This window comes from Silene latifolia, chromosome X, assembly GCF_048544455.1.
Source record: "Silene latifolia isolate original U9 population chromosome X, ASM4854445v1, whole genome shotgun sequence".
NCBI lineage: Eukaryota > Viridiplantae > Streptophyta > Magnoliopsida > Caryophyllales > Caryophyllaceae > Silene > Silene latifolia.
In genome coordinates, this window is record NC_133537.1 from 334,053,876 (window position 1) to 334,077,188 (window position 23,313).

The 23,313-nt window shown below is 38.6% G+C and overlaps 1 protein-coding gene across 2 annotated transcripts; it reads left to right on the forward strand.

Moving 5' to 3' along the window:
• The first annotated feature begins 1,675 nt into the window (after positions 1–1,675).
• LOC141618843 (transcription initiation factor TFIID subunit 1) lies at positions 1,676–22,849 on the forward strand. 2 transcript variants are annotated; one of them, XM_074435911.1, is made up of 21 exons: positions 1,676–2,070; positions 4,080–4,186; positions 4,583–4,645; positions 4,735–4,783; positions 5,415–5,759; positions 7,021–7,118; positions 8,451–8,619; positions 8,912–10,016; positions 11,448–11,650; positions 11,738–11,975; positions 12,761–13,097; positions 13,261–13,470; positions 13,617–13,709; positions 15,998–16,222; positions 17,616–17,819; positions 18,335–18,821; positions 19,191–19,390; positions 19,543–19,647; positions 20,660–20,716; positions 20,799–21,806; positions 22,187–22,849. In XM_074435911.1, exons 1-21 carry the CDS (start codon positions 2,025–2,027, stop codon positions 22,541–22,543), a joined length of 5,706 nt encoding a protein of 1,901 aa, XP_074292012.1. In that variant the 5' UTR covers positions 1,676–2,024; the 3' UTR covers positions 22,544–22,849. The 2 variants fall into 2 exon arrangements, with proteins under 2 accessions (XP_074292012.1, XP_074292011.1); XM_074435910.1 differs by having other exon boundaries at positions 1,720–2,070; positions 13,614–13,709.
• Positions 22,850–23,313: the final 464 nt, after the last annotated feature.

Sequence of the window (23,313 nt, forward strand, 5' to 3'; positions counted from 1 at the left end):
ATCTCGTCAATCTCAGCGCCAGTTCGCCACCTCATCCCCACCAAATCCTCCCGCCCCCATCTCCGCATCAATCACAAATATACCACCTTTTTGGCAACTATCTTCACTCTAGGCACTATCCCATCACCCATCTATAGAAGAACGTCGACGGCAACGATTAAGTCTTTCCCCTCCGAACCACTATGATGAACTTGATTACACATGCATTTATATTGAAATTTTTTGAGTTTTTAAATTGGTATTATAGGTTTCAAATTTTAAAATTAAAATTTAATAATTATAAACTTTAATGAATTGTTGTAATTTGAATACGGGTGTTTTTATGTTGAGAACTTTGAATTTAAAGTTGAAATTATTGATTTTAAATTATTATAACACCACTACTAGACTACTACTAGTTAACTCAAATTTTAATTGGAGGTTGTCATTCTAGGCAATGCCGGAGTATGGATTTGAATTTAGGGGGGCGAATATTTTTAGAGCGATGAACGACTAATTTTACAGGGTGCACTCAAAAAAATTTCGAAAAATTTAACTAAAAATTTCGAAAATTTCATCCGCCGGGGGGGAGGAGAACCGCCCCTGCTAGCCCCCTATCTTCACCACTGATTGGTAAATTGTAAAAAGTGGAATATAATAGGTGGTAAAACACAAATTTCCCTTAAATAAATATAAGTTACAAATTTACAACGCTTTTGACTCCAACACAGTAAAATTATATGGGCTTCGTGTAGTTTTTTCGTGTCGAGATAATTATTTTATTTACATCATTGCTTTTTCATGTACATAATTTAGTCATTCATGGACTTTTTTTCATAATGGATTGCTCTACCCTTTTGTTGTCAAAAAGTACCCAATACTCTTTCTTCTCCTTCCCCAAAATAAAATCAAATTGCTCACAATTTTTTTAATTAAGATTATAATTCTAATGCCGAACACTAAAGTACTTCATCATTTTACCTATAAATTACATTAGTTTTATTTGGATTGAGTTGATTTTATAGTTAATCTTTTCAATTAGGGTTTTCATTTTTTATTAAGGTTTGATTCATGCTGGTAATAATTGTTTGATTGATCGTGCATGCATATAGGTGTCATTATCATTATTAAGTAAATAAGCTTCTTTGACCTATAAATGACGTAAACTCTTGCTTCAGAATGTACATTTTATTGATTGTCGGCATGTTTATTCTTCACAAAGTAGGCTTTTAGAGGCAAAGCTCGACAATTAACCTTAGCGGTGGCGACGCGAGGGTGGTACGACATAGATCGAATGACGATACGGGGGCCGGTGAGGGCGAAATGACGATAAGGGCGGTGGTCTGGTGAGGGGTGATGGGTGGTTTTAAAGAAGCGCGACTGCGAGTCTGATGAGGGTGGTGCGGTGGATGGGCGGTGGCAATTGGGTGGTCGGGGCGGCAGTGGGTTGTGCGTTATGTGTTTGTGAGTTTATTTTATTTTTTGAAAAAAATAAAATAAACTCACAAACACATAACGCACAACCCACTGCCGCCCCGACCGGTCGACCACCCAATTGCAGTTTATTTTATTTTATTTTGAAGAAAAAGAGGGGGTGAAAGTAATAAAAGGGGTAATTGTGTAATTTATCTACGAGTAAATCATGTACTTGAATGATCAATACTTTTTTTAATTTAATTTATTTTTGTTGTTTTAGGGGATGAGACCTTATAAAAGAGGGAAGGAGGAGAATCATATTTCGACAAAGAACTCCAATCAGAGCCAAAACTATCTTCCACTTCTCTGCAAATTACTGTATAATTACAATTACAATTCCTTCCATATTCAATCGAACCTCCATTCCTATGTCTGTTCGTCCGCCATTAAAGCCCCAACCCTAAACCTTAAAAACACACAATTCCGCAAATTTATCGTATGTTTCAGTTAATTGAAACCTTCAACTTACGACACCCGCAATTACGCTCGTTTCAATGAATTTGAGGTCGAATTCATAAACCACCGGTTTCATTCGTGTTAGGGTTACGCTGATTACAGTGCGTTCGTCTATGGGTTCTGAATCAGTGAGTGCTTCTCACGAAGACCGCGATTTAGGTATACTTGTTGAAATTTTACAGCTTTAATTGCACTTATCTCAATTTTGCGTTTTAGTTTGTAATTGGATGCTTTGTTATGCGTTATGTTAAGTTAGGCTTTGATTCGACGGATTTTTTTGGTAATTAATGGTTATTCCCATAGGCTTGATTTAGCAATTTTGTTACCGTTAGGTTTTGTAGTGGCTGAACATGGACTCGATGTTTTGCCGATGTAATTCATGTAAGTTTTATGGGTTATTCCATAAATTCTTGTAAGTAGGAAACAAATCACAACATTTGGGTGACATGAATTCAAGAGTTCTTGAATAATTTCTAGGGTTTACAAAATAATCTGGGTATTTCAATGGATTATTTCCGTTGTTTTGAAATTGAAAAAAGTGAACCTCAACTACATTTGCACAAACCCAAGCACAAGTTCAGTAAGTTATTGTTTGGCGGATTGCAAAAGGCAAATTTAATGATCTTGCAATCTTTATTTACAAGTCTAAATTTTTGTAAGAGGTAGGATTTAATGTTGTTAATTGAATACGAGCTCACTGTACATCTCGACTGACTAATTGTAGTTTATTTGTTTAATTACAAATCTGAGTCATTCAATTTTAATTATTCGGGATATGATGAAAAGTAGATGGGAAATTAGGGCTTGATGTAAAAGAAGAGAGGAGGTAATAGGAAGCTTGCAATTGGAGATTCATAAGCAGAAATAAAGTATAGATTTTTTTTGTTATGGTTTGATGATGCCAGGGGTTATAATTTTGCCATGGGTTGGTGATGAAGAAGTTATAGTGGGTGACGATGGAGGGAGATGATTTTAGAATTTTTTTTTTAACTTGAGTGTGACCTGATCAATATGTAGCCGGTTATCCGGTGCGTTGTAAGAAAAATGTGGGCGTACCTGAGATTATGCTGAGTTAAATTATATTATGGGTTAATATGGGAAGAGGAGGTATAGTTTGGATAATTCCCGTTAAATAACCCAAATTTTAATGTAGTAGGGTAAATTAGGAATAAATGGAGTGTTTTTTAATGGACTGTTTTAGCGCATCATCGTCATTGTCATCCTCCCTGAAAACCTAGACATATGTTTTCGTTTAGAACAGTAGGTTACATTAAGTGAGTTCTGAACTGAGAAGGAAATTTAGTTTAGGATCTTACTCATCCAACCGGCAATTTATATTCCCCAGCCAACCCTTGTAATCACAAAAGTCAATTACTCGTAATTAATTACCTTTTACAATCTTACTCATCCAACCGGCCAACCCTAACCCATGTATATAATCACAAAAGTCAATTTTGCTCACACAAATTAAGTGACCTGCTATTTATATTCCCCGTCACCATTCCATCACCACCAGCACCACCACCACCACCACAACTGCCATCAACCGCCACCAAAAAATCACCGCCACAATCACCTTCGCCCAACTCACAGACCTCGCACATCCACCCTACGACCACCTTCACAACACCTCACAACCACCCTACCCTTAAATTAACAATTACCATCAAATTAAATTGGGAATCTAGGGTTTTTGAAAAATACCCAACTACTGTTGGAAGAGCGGCGGTCCAAGACGGCGAAAGATGACGACGGTTGACGGCGGCGCAGTGGTAAAGCATGGGTTTGAAGGAGAAATAGAGAAAGGTTTGGTTATCATTATCATATCATCATCATCGGTTTAAAAATGAAATCATTGATAGCAATACTTGGGATGAAAGAGCAGTAAAAGCTGAATCATGTTGCATTTTTATGCATAGGAATCTGTTTTTTTTTTTTTCTTTCACTTTCAAGTTTCGACGTATGTTCATTACGAGTTATGGAAGATCTCTTTGTGTAACACAAATATATGGTTTTGTACATTGGACCACCCCTTTCCGTTTTTGTGGAGCCCTTGAGACACAAGGGTAATGTTTCTGTTGTACTTGAAGGATTCTTAGAATTTTTCCTTACATGGTTTATCTTAGCACCTTTACGGTTTTTGTTTAATGTGTTTACTATTTTGGTAGATGATGATGAAGAGTACGAGGAAGCGGGTGGAGGCAGTCGCCTGCTGGGTTTTATGTTTGGAAATGTTGACAATTCTGGTGAACTTGAAGTTGATTACCTTGATAAGGTACCTTGTCCTTTTGATATTTTAATGGGTTGGATACTTGGATCATTGTTTGAAGTATCTTAGGTTTTGGATTATGCCGGAATAAAGTAAAATGGGTCACTAGAGTGGCTGCACTGCTTTTTCCTTCTAAAGTAGCAGTCGGTTGGTGCAATTATTGATTGACGCCATTTTCTTTATGGTCATCTTGAAATGACATCTATGCGTTGTTAACATAGAGGCAAGGTTGTGTAAAGTTCATAGGCAACCTTATCCTGCTATATGTAGTAGTCCTTGAGGCATTGGGTAAATATTGGCGTTGGTGTATTTTTTCTTGGATGCTAGTGTTCAGCCACTTTCCTGCTTGTGCACGGATGTTTCTGTGAGGTCTTTCTTACGCTGCTTTCTTTGATGTTGCAGGATGCAAAAGAGCATATTGATGGGCTGGCTGGCACACTTGGACCATCTCTCGTTGACATCGATGTATAGCTATCATTTCTCTCACATGTATTTCCAGCTTAGGGCTAGAGTGTTGTTTTTCATTTGGGATACTAATAGTTTACCTTTCTTAGCTGTCAGGAAAATCTCCTGAGACTCCAGCTGCTACTCTTGGTGTAGAAGGTGACATACTGATTTCATATGTAATTTCTGTTATTATATATGTAATGTGCCACTTTTTTTTTTTTCTCCCTTTCTTCTTTCATGACGTCTCTGGAATTTAGAAATTATGTTACTTGGCTATTAGATCGTAAGTAATTTTACTGGACTTGATTAAATATTTTATTATGCTGGTAAAATTCTTATGTCTTTCTTTGGTTCTTGGGATCTGTTACGTGTGAAACTTGGGAAAGCCACTGTGAATGATTTGCTTTTATTTTATAAGAAACCTTTGTGTAGACATATGCACGAGTTGCTTTTATTCTGAAGTAGCCGTCATTAGATGCAATTTTCTGTGGCCATCCAGAAAGAGAGACTTTGTGTAGGGGGTAAGACTAGTACATCTGAACTCCCGCCCACCCAACCTCAAACCGGTGATTTTGGGACATAAAGTCGTTTTACTAGTGAACGGGCACACGGTATCCACAGTTGCAGGGTCCCGTAGGCATTGTGTATGTTGTCACTATAGGCCATGGGCACTGATGGTGCGCCTAAGAGTTCTTTGCGCTATGCTCTACTTATTTCATTATTTGTCTACTTAATTGCCATAGATATAATATGTCCTATTAATTGACAATGCCACTTCTTTCACCAGATTATGATGAAAAGGCTGAAGATGCAGTTGATTATGAAGATATTGAGGAGCAATATGAGGGTCCAGAGACTGAGAATGTTACTGAGGAGGATCATTTGATGCCAAAAAATGATTTTGTGTCTGTTGGTGTATCAGCAACAGCTTTAGTATCATCTGTCTTTGATGATGAAAATTATGATGATGACGATGATGAAGGTGGTGATGACTACAAAAATAACGAGGGTGTGGTCCACGAGTCTGAAGCTGGAACTCTTCCTCAGATTGGATTTAACTCAAACACAGGGGATGGAGATATACCTGAGCTGGTGCATAATGATTCAGCCAACCAAGAAAGTGCAGTACCAGGTTGTTACAGAACTCACAGCAGTGTTTATGTGTTTTTGGCATCTTTGGGCATCATTAACCATATTTTAAACTAAACTACATAAAAGTACCGAGGATACTCTCGTCATTTTCATGAAAGTGATGGAGTTTAAGCGGAAAGGGTGTGCTCGAGTTGTGATTATTCATTATGCATTAATGTAGAAGGGCATTTGGTTGGGAAATTCAAAGTGTTGACCTTTGAATCAGCATTTCTTGTTCCTAAATCCTAATCTTCAAAAATTCTCAAATAACGCCTTTTTTTACCCTGTAAATCCCGCTTTCTGTTCAAGTGTTCAACATTACAATCACCGTTCATTGGACTCCCCCAGCCAGAAAGAAGCCTCCCGGTAACAAACAGTTTCCAATCACCGTAATCCCACCACCTTGCTACTTCTAGCAGCTGCCTTTTTATCCACATGTCAGTATCCCAGCACCCTCTTAGTTACTTCATTATTAATTTATTATAACCTCACGTCCACTACCGTATTGTCCTGAAAACCAACCTCTCTGGCCTCCATGTTCACATACAAAGGGAGTTTGTGGGAAGACCGAAGTCGGAAGGTCAGAAGTGAGAAATAGTGCATGCTACATAATTACCTATCACCACTTTGAACTTTGGTCCAACTCCATTTATCTCTATGTTTGGGTCTTTGGTGTAAGGTTTAGGAGAGGCGGAGACTCTGGTACCGGCATCGAATATATGTAAGGGATATGGTACCAAGGTGACAATGGCTGTGTTGTGGCTTGTGGGTGCTTGGGCTTATGAGTGAGTTGGATCTCGAAAGGAGAGGCAGGGAGGGAAGGACTAGGGTGGGACTGCAGAATGATTTTCTTAGTTAACCAAACCAAAACAAATAATTTCTTGTAGGAATTCCTTTCCTGCAATTTCTCATTTTCATTCCTTTATCCGCAATTTGCCTTCTATTGTGAAATAGTAGTCCTTCAACACAGTTCTTGTCATGGGGAAACAGCCTCTCTGTGTTGCTAAAACAAGAGTCAGGCTGCATACATCCGACCACCCTTACCCCGCAATTTGCGGGAGCCATTGAGGTGCTGTGTAATGTTGTTGTTATCTTTTCTATACTCTGAACCAAAAAGCCTCTGAAATTCCTGGAGCCTGAATTTCATAAGAGGATCTTGTTACCAGTATTGAAGACTCCCCCATATATTTGTTTTATGGTTGAATCTTTTGGTTTTCACTTTTCATACTTTCCTAAACTTACAATTGAAAGTTGATTATCAGTCGTGCAGCCTGAGGATGGTGTTACCGTTTTTGATAAAAAGTTGTCTTCTGGCGTGGATCAAACAAATTTTTCTGCGGGTTTCGCCGGCTCTATCGAGGTACAATTGATGTCTATTATAGAGTGTGCCGGTTTACTTGTTAATTACATATCTTCTTTTTGATTGTGTGGCTGCTGGTGATCCGGAGCAAATTACACTTTGACTTTTAACTTTCAGTTTTTGTTAAGCTTTTCATATGTTTGTATAAATGTAAGCTGGGAGAGCTAGTAGGAATGGGGATGAGAAATTAAATGCTTTTGAAAAAAGGATGAGAAATTCAATTATCGTAGGAAAAAGGATAAGAAGTTAAATTATATTGTCATTTTTCTGCACTTGAATGGTCTGATGGTGTAAAGGTCAGCCTGTCCCCAAATAGAACAGGTTGATTTGGTTGCATAAGCTTTTCTCTGTGAAGAATTTCGATGATGATCGAATAAAACCTACTTTTGTTGGCTTCTCAATCAGTTAAATTTGTGTGAAAGGCTCCCTTAATGCCTCCCGTCTTTTTTGTTTGCTTGGCAGTAGCAGCATAGGATATAATATATGCTTAAGAGGAAAACCACAGTTTGTCCCCAAAATTTTCTTATGTTGTATGGACAAAAATCCCATTGATTCCCTTTTGTTCTCTTGCCCTTAGTTCTTGGCGTTGTGGCATTTATCCTGTTTCTCTTATTGGCTTGAATTGGGTTCATTCTCGTAAAGCTAAAGATGGTCTGTTTTGTTTGTTTGAAGAAGAGTGATATAGAAAGGTTAGGATTAACGAAGATTGGAAAATAGTTCCTTTAGCTATTTGATGTTTATGGATTGATAGGACTAATCATATTTTTGTGGACATTTCTTCTACGTGTCAAAAGTTCAAAATCAGCTTTTCAAAGTTGTATAGGCCAAGTCTGGTTTTTCCTCGCTCAGTAGCACTTGACTTTTCTTCCTTCGTAGGTAAGATACCTGATGGGAGCTTAGCTCAATGTGCAGCCTTGCCCACGTGCTAACCAGACTTGCCCTCGGTCACCCTCCACGGATTTGTGATAATTTGTAATTTTGAGTTATGACACTTTGTCCTCCGATGCTTTTAGAACACACAGTCCCCCGAAAACAAATTAACTCTCTTTTCCGTATAGCAATGTGATAGGACCAGCACATTTATTATTGGTATCCCTTGAGAACTATATTTTCCTTTGAGCTGGATTCACTATCTTGTGCTTGTTGCCTTGTTTGTGATTATCTTCAGTATTATTATGTGCTAAAAGTATTTTTTGCACAGTAATTTGATTTCTGTCTACTACATATGCTTGTGCGTGGTGTTTTGACTTAAAGTTTCAGTGCTCCGTAGATGATGAGCTGATTTTATACATTGTTTCAAGCGAAGTTAAGTTCTGTTTCACTGTTCATCAGGAGGAATCTTCTCTTTCTGAAAGTGCCGAGGATCGGAGAAGCATAACACCACTCCCTGTGTTATGTGTAGAAAATGGGATGCCTGTTTTGCGTTTCTCTGAAATATTTGGTGTCAGTGAGCCCTTAAAGAAGGCTGCAGGAAGGGGACATAAGTATTCTGTTTCTAAAGGTACTTTGTTTTGCCTAGTGTTTATCAGTTAGGACCTGAATGATAATTGTTAATAACACGTTTAGGTTTTCTTTTCACATCTACTTTTCTTGTTCGTATCTTGCTGCAAAGCTCTTGTTCTATTAGTTGTTTTCTGCAATGGCTGGGCATAGATTTGCTTTCCTATTTGTCTTATATAAATGGTCTAGTTCCTTCAATGGTCTAATTCCGAAGGAACTGGAGTCGTTCTCAAGTTATATGTTACTTCTGTTGTGACTGGATTACTGTTAGTGACCCATTATTCTTTTCTCAGATAAATATACCTCTCTTGATACGTCAGTCATGCTCGAAGCAGATGAGGAGGCATTCCTTAAAGGATCTTGCCAAGTTTTTTCCACCAAAAAGCCTTTAGTGGACGCGTCAGCTGAACAAAAAACAATATTGGATGACGATTCAGAGTTCGTTAAGTTTGATCCTTTTAGTGGGAAATCTGCTTTCCGGGATGAGAGGAAAGACTCTTGTCTAAGTGCAGAACCTATGAGAAAGGATTCGGCCTTTGATTTTTCTGTTGAATGGCAGTCATGCATGTCTAAGGAGTTTTACTCACTTGATCAGCAGGACTGGGAAGATAATATTGTTTGGGGAAATTCTCCAGCCGTGACCGAGAATTCAGCGGAGATTTGTGAACTGGAACTATCTGGAATAGATTCTGAAGTAGATGCTTGTGAAGAGAGAGAAATCACCTCCAAACCTGGCTATCGTTCTTCTGATGTTAAAAGTGAAATTGATGGGAAAGATACTGGGACTCTCATTGCTTTGTGTGCCTCCGCGGTTGAGCCTTTTGACTCTGGAGATCTGTCTACCTTTGCCAATACGTGTTACTCAAAGACCCTTCATCATCCTCAACTCTTGAGGCTGGAGTCTAGATTGGTTATGAGTTCTTCAAATCTTTCTCCAAGGAAAGAGCTTGCAACCGAGGAGAGTCAAAATCTTGACTTCATGAAGCGTTTTAAACATCTTACTTTGCAGAGCAAGGATTTGGTGGAAGGATCTTGGATTGAGAATATCATTTGGGACTCTGAGAAGCCTATTGCTAAGTCAAAGCTGATCCTTGATCTTCAAGATGAGCATATGCTCTTTGAAATTTTAGACAACAAAGAATATGAACATCTTCGTGTTCATGCTGGGGCAGTGGTCACAGCGCGGACTGGAAAAATTGGTGATGGTGCTTTTGGGCTTCCTGGTCATGTGGCATCATCGGGTGGGCAATTCAATATTGCCAATGACATATATTACTCTGATAGAAGAACTTCCCCACAAGTGAAATCACTCTCTAAGAAACGAACTGCCCATGGTGTGAAAATCTTGCATTCGATTCCCGCGTGGACACTGCAAACAATGAAACCAAAGCTAAGCAAGTAAGAAACTATATTTGTGTTGAAATAACTTTTGTTGCCTATGCTGTCTGCTTTATGAGTCAATATTAATATAAAGATCTACAAAGAGCTGTCTGCTTTATGAGTCAATATTAATATAAAGATCTACAAAGAGCCAGCATCTGCATAGCTTTGTGATTCAAAATCTTGGTTTATTGAAGTAGGAGAGAATGTAGAATTTTGATTATATAATAATGAGAGACGATGGTCTAAGGAGAGGATGAAACAAATGAGGGCTTGGGTCAGGATTGAAGGATGGGGGCATAGTACAAAATAATTTTCAGCTTCCCCACAAGATGTGTTAAGCTGAGATCGTACCTCTCCTTTTCCCTCTTTTCTTGAGTCAGCTTTGTCAAGTCTTCCCTTCCTCTTGCTAATCTAGAGGATTCTCTGCTTTTGACGGTTAATTTACTTTGAGAAGACAAGGTGTTTGATTTGACGACACCTTTAATTCTGTACCAAGATATAGCTATCTGGTATATATGTTTTTGTTGGAGCAAACATAATATGCATCAGAAAAGAGAAGACAAAAGGTCTACTCCCAAACATCAATGAGAATAAATGGGTGCACACTGCACAGTACACTATACTTAGTTGAAAGATAATGTCCTGAACATCACTCTTTTTATAAATAATCAATCTAATGCCATAATTAGCCTTCCTAGATCAGAATTTGCATGATTGTATTTCTGGTTCTTAATTTTCCAGTTGCAGCATTTGTTTCATAAGAGAGAGAATATCCCCATCTAACTAATGGGGATTCTCACTTTATGCGATCCATGTTTTGTATAGACCTATTTTTGTCGTTTCCCTGGCTATTTGGTGCACTTGAATGAAAAAAAAAGGTTTGGTTGCTCAAGTTTGGAAGATTGTTCCTTAGGTTATTTTGTGGTGCAGTTGGATTGAATGGGAACCATCGTATTTTTGATAATGTTTCCTCTTCACATCAAGAGTCCAAGTTCCATTATTTGAAGCTGTTACATGTTTGGAGCCATATGCTTCACCAAAATCAAAACTCGTCTTTTCTTCTTTTTGTAGATATGATTACCCATAATAGTTTGAGAGCATATTTTCCATCTCTTTTTGTATATGAGCTTCCATACAGGATGTCTTTTTGTTTAGATGAGTGTCGCCTCTATGATATCTTTTTGTACGTGGTTGCCCACTCCACTTTAATAATAATAATAATATATCTTACTTATCCATAAAAAAGGAGTTCATAGTTACAAGTGATGGTGAATTTGTTTCTTTTTTTGCGTGTCGAGGTGGAAATTCCAATTGCCTCACATTTTTTATTTTTCTTTCTCATCTGGTATTCCCTTGGCAGTGAGGTTATTGAAAATTTCTTTCCTAGGTGGATGCCGTGTAATACTATTATCTTCTCTGACCTTTGGTTTTATCGCTGACTTTTAGCAAGGAGGTTGCTAATTTTCATCGGCCAAAGGCCAAGTGGTATCCTTATGGCAACGAGGTGGCAGCGAAAGAGCTTGCAAAGCTGCCTGCCAAAGGACCCATGAAGGTTATACTGAAAAGTCTAGGCAGCAGCGGGAGCAAGATCTATGTGGATGCTGAGGAGACAATTACTTCATTCAAAGCAAAGGCTTCTAAGAAACTTGGTGAGCTGACATCTTCTATACTTCTTTTAAGCATATGAAAGTTGATATGCTGTCGACTTTTAATTGTTGGTGCTTTATTTTGCACAGATTTTAGTTTGACTGAAGCTGTCAAAATATATTACTTTGGGAAAGAGCTTGAGGATGAGAAAACTTTTGCTGAACAGAATATCCTGCCTAATTCTCTGCTCTATCTTGTCCGCACAAAAATACATGTGTTACCTATGGCACATATGCTTTCCAATGAGAAGAAGTCCTTGCGTCCACCTGGGGCTTTTAAGAAGAAATCTGACCTCTCAGCTAGGGATGGACATGTGTTTTTAATGGAGTAAGTAAAGGGATTTACTCCTAGCTTCATAGCCTTCATTGTATTATCTGGTGCTTGTCCAAAATACCAGAGCCAAGATGAATTGCTTTGTTTTTCTTCATCTTTTATTAGTTTCTTTGAGTGGTTTATTTACGAAATTATTTATTTGAATAGAATACCGTGATCTTTGTACACTGGCATTGGCCTTGCTTTGAATCATCTGCCAATTTCCATATTTCTGCCTTAGTGCTTTCCATCATCTACTATGTGTTCACTGTTCAACTCTGCAATTATACTAATTCCTTCCAACGTGAGGGGGAACCCTCCAACTGTGCACAGTTTGGTATGAGGTGGTCTTTAATTCACTATTAGTAATCAATGAAGTTAAATGTACTCATAAAATGGCTCTAGCATTACCGGACGATTCTTAATTAGGTTCTTGCTGGCAATTGATTCCTTTTCTCTAGGTAAGTTTATCATTGAAGGGAGGTGGGGGAAGTGGGTGGGGTTAAGGGGATCCCTCTTTTGAGAGGGACGAGATTATGAATAAAGATGGTTGGCATTTTGCTATCTGGTTTAGAAAGGTTGTAGCAATGCAGGTAGTGGGTTGTAAAGGTGGTTCCTGCTTTCAGAAGGATTCTTTTTGTCAAGATCTTCTGTTTATATATACTTTAAGTATTTTTTAAGAATCTTATGATATGCTCAATATTTTGATTATGTCATTGACTCATGGAACAGTTTGCCTTGTGTCTTCACCATCTCTCAATCGGAGGCAATAATTCCAAAACATCTTTTCTATTTTGCAGATATTGTGAGGAGAGGCCTCTATTGTTAGGGAATCCTGGGATGGGTGCAAGATTGTACACATATTATCAAAAATCATCTTCAGATGATCAAAATGGTGATTTGTTACGGAGTGGCAATAGTGGCTTGGGGACGGTTGTGACACTTGAACCTGCTGACAAATCTCCATTTCTTGGAGAGGTAAAACCTGGTGGTAGTCAATCTAGCCTCGAGACAGAAATGTATAAAGCACCAGTATTCCGTCATAGGGTTGCTTCAACTGACTACTTATTGGTTCGTTCGTCGAAGGGAAAGTTATCAATACGACGCATTGATAATATTCACGTTGTTGGTCAGCAGGTATTACCAGTGCTATTCAGTCAGCTTTCTAAACACCGTAGTCAGTTATCCTTTCGCGTTGCAACCTTCCCGCTCACAGTTCTAATTCAATGCTTCTTTTTAAGGCTATGCTTGTGGGCTCATGGTCATTCGATATTAATTTGTAGCTAAATGCTGCTTGCAGGAGCCACTGATTGAAGTCATGCCTCCCGGTTCAAAGAATCTTCAAAATTACTTGTGGAATAGGCTTTTAGTGTATATGTACCGTGAGTTTCGTGCTGCTCAAAAACGAAGCATGCCCCCTTGTATCCATGCTGCTGAATTGTCTGCAATGTTTCCTAATGTTGCTGAGCACTTTCTTCGTAAAAGGTTGAAACATTGTGCTGATTTGCAGGTACTTATCTCATCAGGATGTGTGTCATTCTGTGTTAGTAATTTGTTGACATCTACGTCTGTTGCGAACTGCTCTGTATTATATTTTTTTTTGAAAGAATTAGTTGATTGGCATTCTGTTTATGATCTGTTGAATTCTTATAGCAGAAAGGGCCAAATGGGCGTCTTCAATGGGTCATGAGACGTAATTTCCACATACCATCAGAGGAGGAGCTTAGAAAGATGATGAAACCAGAAACAGTGAGTATCCTATTTTCTTATATTCAAGCTGTTTTATGTAGTGTGGCTTAAGGCTTTTAAAGTCATTGTTGTCCTTAAATATATTCGGTTTTAAACTGTCACGAGCTTCTCTTAATGACATTATTATATTCTGTTTCCGAGCACAATGTCTGTGTAGTTTATGATCACAAGTGCTTGTAAAAAAGTTTATGATGATAAGTCAGGATTTAACCTGATTTATAGGAAGTTATATGGTTGCGGGACCATTGAGTTATGGCTACACGACCTACACCCCATATATTCTTCAACAGTTACCACAGTGGTTTTGGCCAATGGGAATGTCTTAATAATGCTTATCATCTACTAAGCGTTTATTTTTTGTATTCGGCACTTATGGTTTTTCGCCAAGTTTGGAGGCATGTCTTGGTCATTTTAGGTGTAATTGATACTGGACACTCTTAGGAAGTTGCACGACATCATTTTTTTGCTTCTTGAGTTTCCTGTCAATAAGAGTTAACAATTGGTTGGGTTCTAAAATTGAGGCAGGCAACTTCTGAAAATTTTGCTGGTAAATGTGAAGATAATTCAACCCTTTTCTTAGCTCTCATATTTGTCAGTCTTTTTTTCTCAATTATTTGTAGTTTCACTAAATTTTCCCATATTTCCAATGGAGCCAAAGATTCATTACTCTTTGGTTCTGGATTATGATGGAATAAAGCAAAATGGCTCAGTAAAGTGGTTGCGCTTCTTTCTCTTGTGAAGTAGTGGTCCTTCGATGCAGTTCTCGAAGCAATTTTCATCTTGGGTCATCCGGAAACAGCCTCTTTGTGTTGCTAACACAAGGGTAAGGCTGCGTACATCCGACTCCCCCTTACCCCGCAATTTGCGGGAGCCATTGAGGCACTGGGGTAATGTTGTTGTTGTATTTGTAGTTTCACTAAAGTGACTGCTCTTCTTTCTATTGTGAAGTACCAGTCATCCGATGTAGTTTTCGACGCAATTGTCATCTTGGGTCATTTGGAAACAGTCTCTTTGTGTTGCTAGCACAAGGGTAAGACTGCGTACATCCGACCCCCCTTGCCCCGCAATTTGCGGTAAATGTTGTTGTCATGTTCCATTATTAATCTGAAAAATAAACTTAATTGTCAATTTGGGGTCCAACTAGGATTGGACAATCCCAAACCAAACCAAATTCCTATAATCCTCATTCCACACCCCACCATACCTACCCATACTCTCACCACCACTCCTCCCCCCTCACCACCCACAACTGCCCACCCCACCAAATCATCACTCTCCTCCCCCACGTCTGCACCATCACCCATCCACCATCCCGACCAGTCCACCACCCTTCACACCCTACGACTCCTCCCACACCACCACCATTATCCCTCCTCAACCTATTTATTTAGGCGTTGAAAGAGGAACACCAAAGGAGCAATGCATTACAGCCAAACCCATCATAAAATGATAACGATTCCAAATTCAACTCATTAAGGAACCCCTCCCACCTCACCACCCACACTAGCCAACCCAACCTGTCAACCACCATGCAACAACCTCCGACAATGCCCTTTCCACCGACATCGAAACCACCACCACACCTCCCATAGGTCTGTCAAAACTCTTTGCCATACCACTTAAATAAGCACTTAAAACAGCCACATTTCTCCTTTCTCCATTTCCCATCAATTTCATTCCTGCTCTTGTTCTACTCTCTAAAGCAAGCCATACTCACCAACTCCTTAATCTCCAGAATTCTTGACAACAACAAAAATGAATACGATGTCGTTGAAGAAAATGGTGGGACTGAGAGTTGTTTCATTCCTGCCCTTGTTCCTCGTTGTAATTGATTGATTTATGAAGGGACTGAGATTTGTTTAACGTTGTAGTAATTGCTTTTGATGTAAGTTTGAATGAATTTGATGATAAAAATGTGATTTGAGAATGATGATATATTCTATGTTATGGTATGGTATGAGTAGAAGATTATGTGAACACGAGACTTGACGTTTTGTAGGTGTGTAGAGATTACGTTAAGGATTTTGATGGCGGTGTGCTGGTGGTTTTGACGGCGATGATGTCGATGGTTATTGTGTGGTGGTGACAAGCTGGGTAGCTGAGAGAATGGGTAGTGTTATGGTGAAATGAGGAGTAGATGGTTTGAGTCTTGGTTTGGGTTGTCCAATCCTAGTTGGACGCCAATTTGACAATTAACTTTCTTTCAAATTTTTTTAAAAAATTCCTATTTTCTAGGCAAGTTCTCAAGCTCTATACCTCTTAAAATTTTGTTTCTCCCTTTGATACAGGTCTGTTCATATGAAAGCATGCAGGCTGGTCTTTATCGTCTCAAACGGCTTGGAATTTCAAGGCTGGCAAATCTAACTACCCCAGCACAATTAGCTGCCCTTTCATCTGCTATGAATCAGCTCCCAGGTGATCCTATTGCGCTGGCTGCTGCATCACATATAGAGAGAGAAATGCAGATAACTCCTTGGAACCTGAGTGCCAATTTTGTTGCCTGTATTGGCCAGGTATAGCTTATTTACTTGAATGTTGTCGTTTTTTTTTTCCTTTTTACTCGGTTACTATTTTTATTTTTCAATCTTTCAAACATCCTTCAGCTTTATCTTTTATACTCCTCTTTCTGTTTTCTGTTTGTTCATTTGCTGTCCATATTTCAAGCTATTTACTCCATGCGTGATCTGAATTATCAAATCATACTCATTACAAGGTATCATTAGTGGCGTGGTTTAGGGGAGAGTTGGTCTTTTATAAATTGAGGATGGTGTAGGAATGGCTAGTTGGATGTATATTACTCAGCTGTGTAGAAGCTGTCGGTAACTCTTTGATTTGTTCTTTACCCTTGTGTACTGGCTGCGTTCGTCTTTCTTCCTTGGATTCTTATAGTTTTTTCCCGTAAGCTAGATTACTCTTGGTGCTTTTTGTGGTAGTTGAATACTTGAATTTTCGTTGCACACATCTTTATTCGATAGATCGAGCTAGTATTTGTAAATTTGTTCTGAGGATGAGGAAAGCCAGTCTATTACTTACTAAAAGATGTACTCCCTCTATTCATATCCAAACACACCGTTGCCCTTTTACACATTTGCCGATGCACAAATTGTAACGTAAATATCTTTAATTTTACGTTATAAAAAAATATGAACGCTTGATATTCTTATTGTAATTATAAAGACGAATCAAACAAGATCCCGCATAACTAGATCTTTTCTTATATAGTGCAAGAAATATCGAAGATTCTCTACGCTAATGGTGTCAAAAAAGTGAATGGTGTGTTTGGATATGAATGGAGGGGGTAGTTTTTTTAGGTTAGCATATTTTGTATTCATCCGCTCACCGAAACCTCTAATCCTAAAGGCCTATATAATGTTGTGGCTAGCAAAAAAGAAATCTAAGCCAAATTACATTCTAGGTATAGCCTGTGCAATCTAAAAGCATCAAGCGAGAATGAATTGAATTTGTCTCTTTATTAGGTTCGCCTCTATATATGACCATTGAATATTCTCCTATTGTTCTTATGCTCGCCTACATACGGAACAACCACCAAGGCTGCTTGACATAGTCAAAACATAGGTCTCTTTGTTCGAACTAAACGTTTCAACCAGTAGATCTCCTACTTCAACGAGCAGTCATGGTGTCTAATGTCCATACATGCTATGTGCTTTGCCAGAGGCCAGAGCTGCTTCATGTAGGGAAACTGGAAAAATAAGTGCTCTTGTGTCTCGATTTTTGGAGATTATCAATAATTTTAACTCTTGCAAGTTGACCCTTGTAGGCAAGCCAAGCAATAACATTATGTGTAGGAGATTCCGGGACTTCCAAAAAAAATGGATATTAGCTTCTCAACGTGTGTTATAATTTGATGTTCATGCAATCTCTCTCATTGCACCCATGTGAAATCAGGAGAAAGGAAATGTGGAGCGGCTAGAGATATCTGGTGTTGGTGATCCATCAGGTCGAGGCTTGGGCTTCAGTTATGTACGTATGGCTTCAAAGCCTCCAGTAACTAATGCTTTGGCGAAGAAAAAGCCGGTTGTTGCTCGGGGTTCCACTGTCACTGGAACAGATGCTGATCTTCGTAGGTTGAGCATGGAAGCTGCAAGAGAGGTTAGTTTATTCTTTTGAATTTCTATTGATTGCATTTTGTTTTATGAAGAGGTCTTTCTTAGAAGCTTTGTCGTGTTGTATCTTTTGTTTTTAATTTATTTCAGTTCATTGCTGCTTTGTTAATGCTATTGCCATTTGACTACCGAGGATATTAGGTGACAATATTATGATTGTTTGAGCAGCCTACTTGTAACAGTTGTAAGCCTGTGTTTTTCTTCTTTTAAGTAAAGACAATTTTCGTATGAGGGCTGATGAGGAACCATTTTTAAGATGTGGTGACAAGTCCCATTTAAGGCATTTATCTCTACAAATCTTGTTGTCTCTGCGGCAGCCAGTATTCTCCTGTTAGCTGTGATTATTTGGTGTGACCGTAGGCAGACATAAGCTTTAATTCTGTAATTTGTACTCACAAGTTCACGTTCCTATCGGCCAATCTAATTCTTGGTCCTATCTCTCTTTGTTGATTTTATATCTTTGTTCATTCTTTCTCAGTCTCTAATTTGTGTTATCTGTAGCTTCTCTTGAAATTCAACGTTCCCGAGGAACAAATAGGGAAATTAACTCGTTGGCATCGAATTGCTTTGATACGCCAATTGTCTAGTGAACAAGCTGCCTCTGGAGTCAAGGTTGATCCAACAACTATTAGCAAGTTTGCAAGAGGCCAGCGAATGTCATTCCTTCAACTTCAGCAGCAGTCTCGAGAAAAATGTCAAGACATCTGGGATCGACAAATGCAGTCTCTTTCGACTGCTGAAGGTTTTGAAAATGAGAGTGATTCTGAAGCAAATAGTGACCTAGATTCTTTTGCTGGGGATCTTGAAAATCTACTGGACGCAGAAGAAGGTGAAGAAGGTGATGAGGGCACCTTAGAAATGAAAATTTGCAAATCTGATGGAGTTAAAGGGCTTAAAGTGAGACGGCATCCGCCTCACATTCGGCAGGAAGAAGAGGTGGAAGATGAAGCAGCTGAAGCAGCAGAGTTATGCAGGATGCTAATAGAGGGTATGCTTTGTGGAAGGCTCTTGTCTTATATTGAATTTTTTTTTGTTGAATACGATTGATGATGGTAATGCATGCATGACCTTGTGCAATAGTTATTCTTAATATTATTAAAAACATTTTACACGATGGAGCTTACTCTTTTTATACGTTTCAGTTCTGAAGCTGTTGCTTATCTTATTGATAAATATGTGGAGTAATAAATTGTTTGCTCTTATTTATGGATGGTTCATACTTATGTATATGCCCCCTCCCTTTTAGAAGCAGATGATGTAATTCACTATTAACCTACTACTCCATTTAACTGGAAAAGTGTTTTGAAATCGGGATTGCTTGGTGTGTACTTGAACAATGAGAGGATGTCATCTGCAGGCGATGGTGCTAAGTGGAAGAAAAAGAAGAAAACCAGACCTGGTGGAGAGGCAGCTGGATTGATACAAGGCGGTCAAAGGCCTTTTGTTGTTGAAAATGCTACACCACTCAAAAGACCTAGCGCCATGGTCAGGCAGACTGATGGAACTGCTGTGCCTAATGATGTCTTGGGCACTAAGACAAATGATAATTTGAAGGAGGTAATGAGTATGGAGTAAACTATTTTGATCGTTCTCCAGCATTTATATGGATTTATTTTGTTGGAATCAATAGCTTATGTCATGAACTTTTGTTACATCACCAAGTTAAAAAATCTGACATCATTTTCTTGTGTTGGGTTGAAAAACTGCAGTCGAAGAAGGCAATTTTTAAGAAGGCGAAAGTTGGAAAGAAGAATGAAGTAGTGCCTTTGGATCTTTCAAACAAAAAAATTAAGATAGTGTCTGATAATCCCGTGGTAAATGAGCTTCTTTATCTGATTGAGTGTGCTATTTGAACAAGTGGTTGTCCTGTCTCATTATTTTCTGTCTTACTTCAATCACTGTATGCCTCTAAGGATCTCTTCCATAGTTAAAAGTAGCTCCCAGCTCCCATGTGGTCTGCCCATGTGTGCGTCCCACATTGAATTAAAAAAAAGGAGGTGATCGGAGCTGCTACTCCCATTGCATATAAGATTTTGAGGTGTAACCTTCTTTGGGCTTTTGATCGAAGCTCTCTCATCATTGTGGGTGTGGGCCTGGTGCCTAGATCAATCTTATACTTTTATGTGGACTCTTACATATGAAAACAGGTGATATTGACGGCCTAGGGTAGTGTAGGACAGCAAACAGTTTGATATTCTTTGTTTCTCCTTTGAGCATTGATAACTTATGGATTCTTTATATGATGAGGCCACGGTGATTGTAGCCTTGTAGGCTGAAGTGTTCCGTACCCTGGTTTGTCAGTGAGAGACCATGCCTTTTTAAGGGGCTGGTGCTTATAATGCTTTGCACTGTGGGAAGCATTTATGTATTATGCTTTACATTCGTTTTTGCTTATAAAATCGCAACTTCAACTTATTTTGCACTTCATTTTTGGGGAAGAAAACTTGTATCTGTCTGAATTCCATGATTTTTATGGTGCCTTGGCATTATTCTTGTCTAGTAATTGTACATCTAGCCGAACCAGTTGGAGATGCAAGATTAACCTGACATCACTGTAAGGATAAACTTTGAACCTGAGATATGTGTGCATAGTCTATATGGACTGTACCTTATAGAATGGCATTCAGTCAGTATCAGTTCTCTACAATATTTGCTGCTATTCATTAAATTGTGTGAAAACTATTGTGATTGTGTATAAACGCCAGCTTTTGGGAGAAAGATACACTTTTTCCGTAGACACTGGGGCTAAGCCACTCACAGTTAATATTTATTGAAATGAATGATGACTGGTTCTAATATCTGTCCACTTTCTCCGCTTCTGTCCAGGGTATCAATAACAGGAAATCTGCCAGGGAGAGTTTTGTTTGTGGTGCCTGTGGCCAGGTTTGTACTTAAAAATCATCTATTTATCTATTTTCAAGGCATATTTGATATTGAGAACTGATTTTTCTTATGTTATTAATAGCTTGGCCACATGCGGACCAATAAACATTGCCCCAAATATCGAGAGGACCCCGATGCTCAAATGAGTAACACTGACGTCGAGATTGAAGCAGTTACACCTACAATTCAGGACCCATCTCCGTCTCAGTCGAGGATTCCTGTCAAGAAACCGATCCCTAGAAGTACTGCAAATAGTCCTCAAGTTGAAGATCCCGAAGGGGAAAAGTCTACTGTGAAGACCAAAGTTCTAAAAGTTATATATCCGTCTTCAGATAAGGCTATTGAAAAAGTTCCATTTGTTCCATCTATGAGCTCCGAGCAACCAAGAACGCCACATCCTGAAATCAGTAATAAGGCGGTTCCCAAGGTTATTAAAATAGTAAGCAATAAAACAAAGCCTGATGATGTGCAGATTGAATCTCAAAAGCTAAGCGTTGTTATACGGCCTCCAAGTGACACGAGTCGAGATCATCTTCACAAAAAAATTACCATTAAGCAACCTAAGAAGGATCAAGTCATAAATTTAGACCAGATGAGCGAGGAAGGTGCTGATTTTGATTACAGAAAGACTAAGAAAATTATTGATTTGACTTCTGTTAGCTCAAGTAGACAGGAAGAAACCATGGGTTTAGGCGAAGTAGCATCAAGGAATACCAAAATGGCTAGAAGAATGTGGGAGGAAGAAGAGAAAAAGAGAAATATAGAGCGAATAAAGGAAGAACAAGCAAGGAGGTTGTTTGAAGAAGAAATGAGGATGAGAGATGAGGCGGAAAAACTGGCCGATCTGAGAAGATATGAAGAGGATATTCGAATTGAAAGGGAAGAAGAGGAACTCCGCAAAGCCAACAAGAAGTTTAAAAAGAAGAGACCAAGTGAAGTAAGAGATGATTACTTTGAGGGATTTCAGGGAAAGAGGAGTAACAGAACGTTGCCAGGAAGGGACAGGAGTGCTAAGAGGAAGATCAATGTTGAAGTAGGAAGGTATGAAGTGGGCTATAATCCGGCTTCTAAGCGGCGTAGAGGGGGAGAGGTATACTTCATTGGATCCTTTTCTTGTTACTGATTCATTCATTCATCCAGATATACTTATACAGTTAGTCTTCCGCACGACGGTCTTGTGTTACTATAATGTGACGACTACGTGAGACCATTCCGTCTAACAGAAACTCTACCTGTGTATACCCCATTCACTAATTAAGAACTCCGTAACTGCCCGCCCCATTTTTAGGATATATGGTTCTAACTTCTAAGACCACCTCATATTGGAATTTGTCATTCACTAATTAAGAACTCTGTAACTGCCCGCCCCACTTTGACAATATGCTCATTATCAGTGTATCAGCAGCTGTCTTGTACTGCATATTGCTGTGTAAATTATGAAATTTAAGTTGTGGTCGAAAATGCTGACAGGTTGGCCTTGCAAATATATTGGAGGAAATTGTTGAAATCCTGAAAGAAAGACGCGAGGTCTCTTATCTTTTCCAAAAACCGGTGTCAAAGAAAGAGGCTCCCGACTATCTTGACGTTGTTGAATACCCAATGGACCTTGCCACAATAAAAGAGAAGGTCAGACGTTTGGAATACAAGAATCGAGATGAATTCCGACATGATGTATGGCAAATTGCCTTTAACGCTCACTTGTACAACGATGGGAGAAATCCAGGTATCCCACCCCTCGCAGATCAGCTTCTGGAGATTTGTGATTATTTGATACATGAAAAAGGTGACCTATTGGAAGAAGCCGAGGCTAGTATAAGTGATGCTTGACCTAATACTCGGTTATTTTGCTACTGGTCACTTTTTTTTTTTTTTTTTTTTTTCGATTTTCACATTTAGAAGCTTAGCTTAATAGGGAGATGATAGTCTTCAGGCCTTTTACTAGTCATTTTGTGCATAAGTTGTAAGATGTAAGTAGTAAGTACTGTAACATTTAGCCATTTAGCCATTTAGGTCTCTTACAATACCGATAATTTTGGTCCATATAAGCCTTGTCATAAGAATTAGGAGTAAAAAAATTGTGTACATGATAATCACATTAGGTATTGGACCCTTCATGATAAACTATATTCTTTCTTTCACGTTGGCTTTTGTACAGCATCATGTGCTCGATTACTTTATTCCCTCGAATCAGCTCCCTAGATGATTATTCTATCTCATGTGGCCAGTCTACATGATTTTACTGATCACAATTTTTTGTTGAAGACGGACACTTTTTGTCACAATTCGAAGACAGGTCAAATGTTGGCATTTTAAGAGATAAATGTGACCATTTTAACGATAAACTATTATAGCTTAGAAAATCGTTCTGGTTATATTTCGTCTTAAATGGGTCATATTTACCCCGTCTTCGACGAATTGCGACCCGTCTTTGGCAAGACTTATTATTGTTCATTTATAAAGTTATTTACCTTTTTAAAAAATTTAGAGATGGTGAATATAGATTTAAGAAAGTAACTAAGTATATTGCTTAAATGGAAATATAACTCAAAATTAATTTAAGTAAATGAAAAGTCAATTTGATTTCCGATAATGGTTTA

What these genes read in the sequence shown, in the direction of transcription:
- LOC141618843 (XM_074435910.1), top strand. Translation starts at nt 2,025, where the DNA reads ATGGGTTCTGAATCAGTGAGTGCTTCTCACGAAGACCGCGATTTAG. An exon ending in AAGTTGATTACCTTGATAAG is followed by an intron (nt 4,187 to 4,582) that starts GTACCTTGTCCT and finishes TTGATGTTGCAG; the next exon opens with GATGCAAAAGAGCATATTGA. An exon ending in CAAATGATAATTTGAAGGAG is followed by an intron (nt 19,391 to 19,542) that starts GTAATGAGTATG and finishes GAAAAACTGCAG; the next exon opens with TCGAAGAAGGCAATTTTTAA.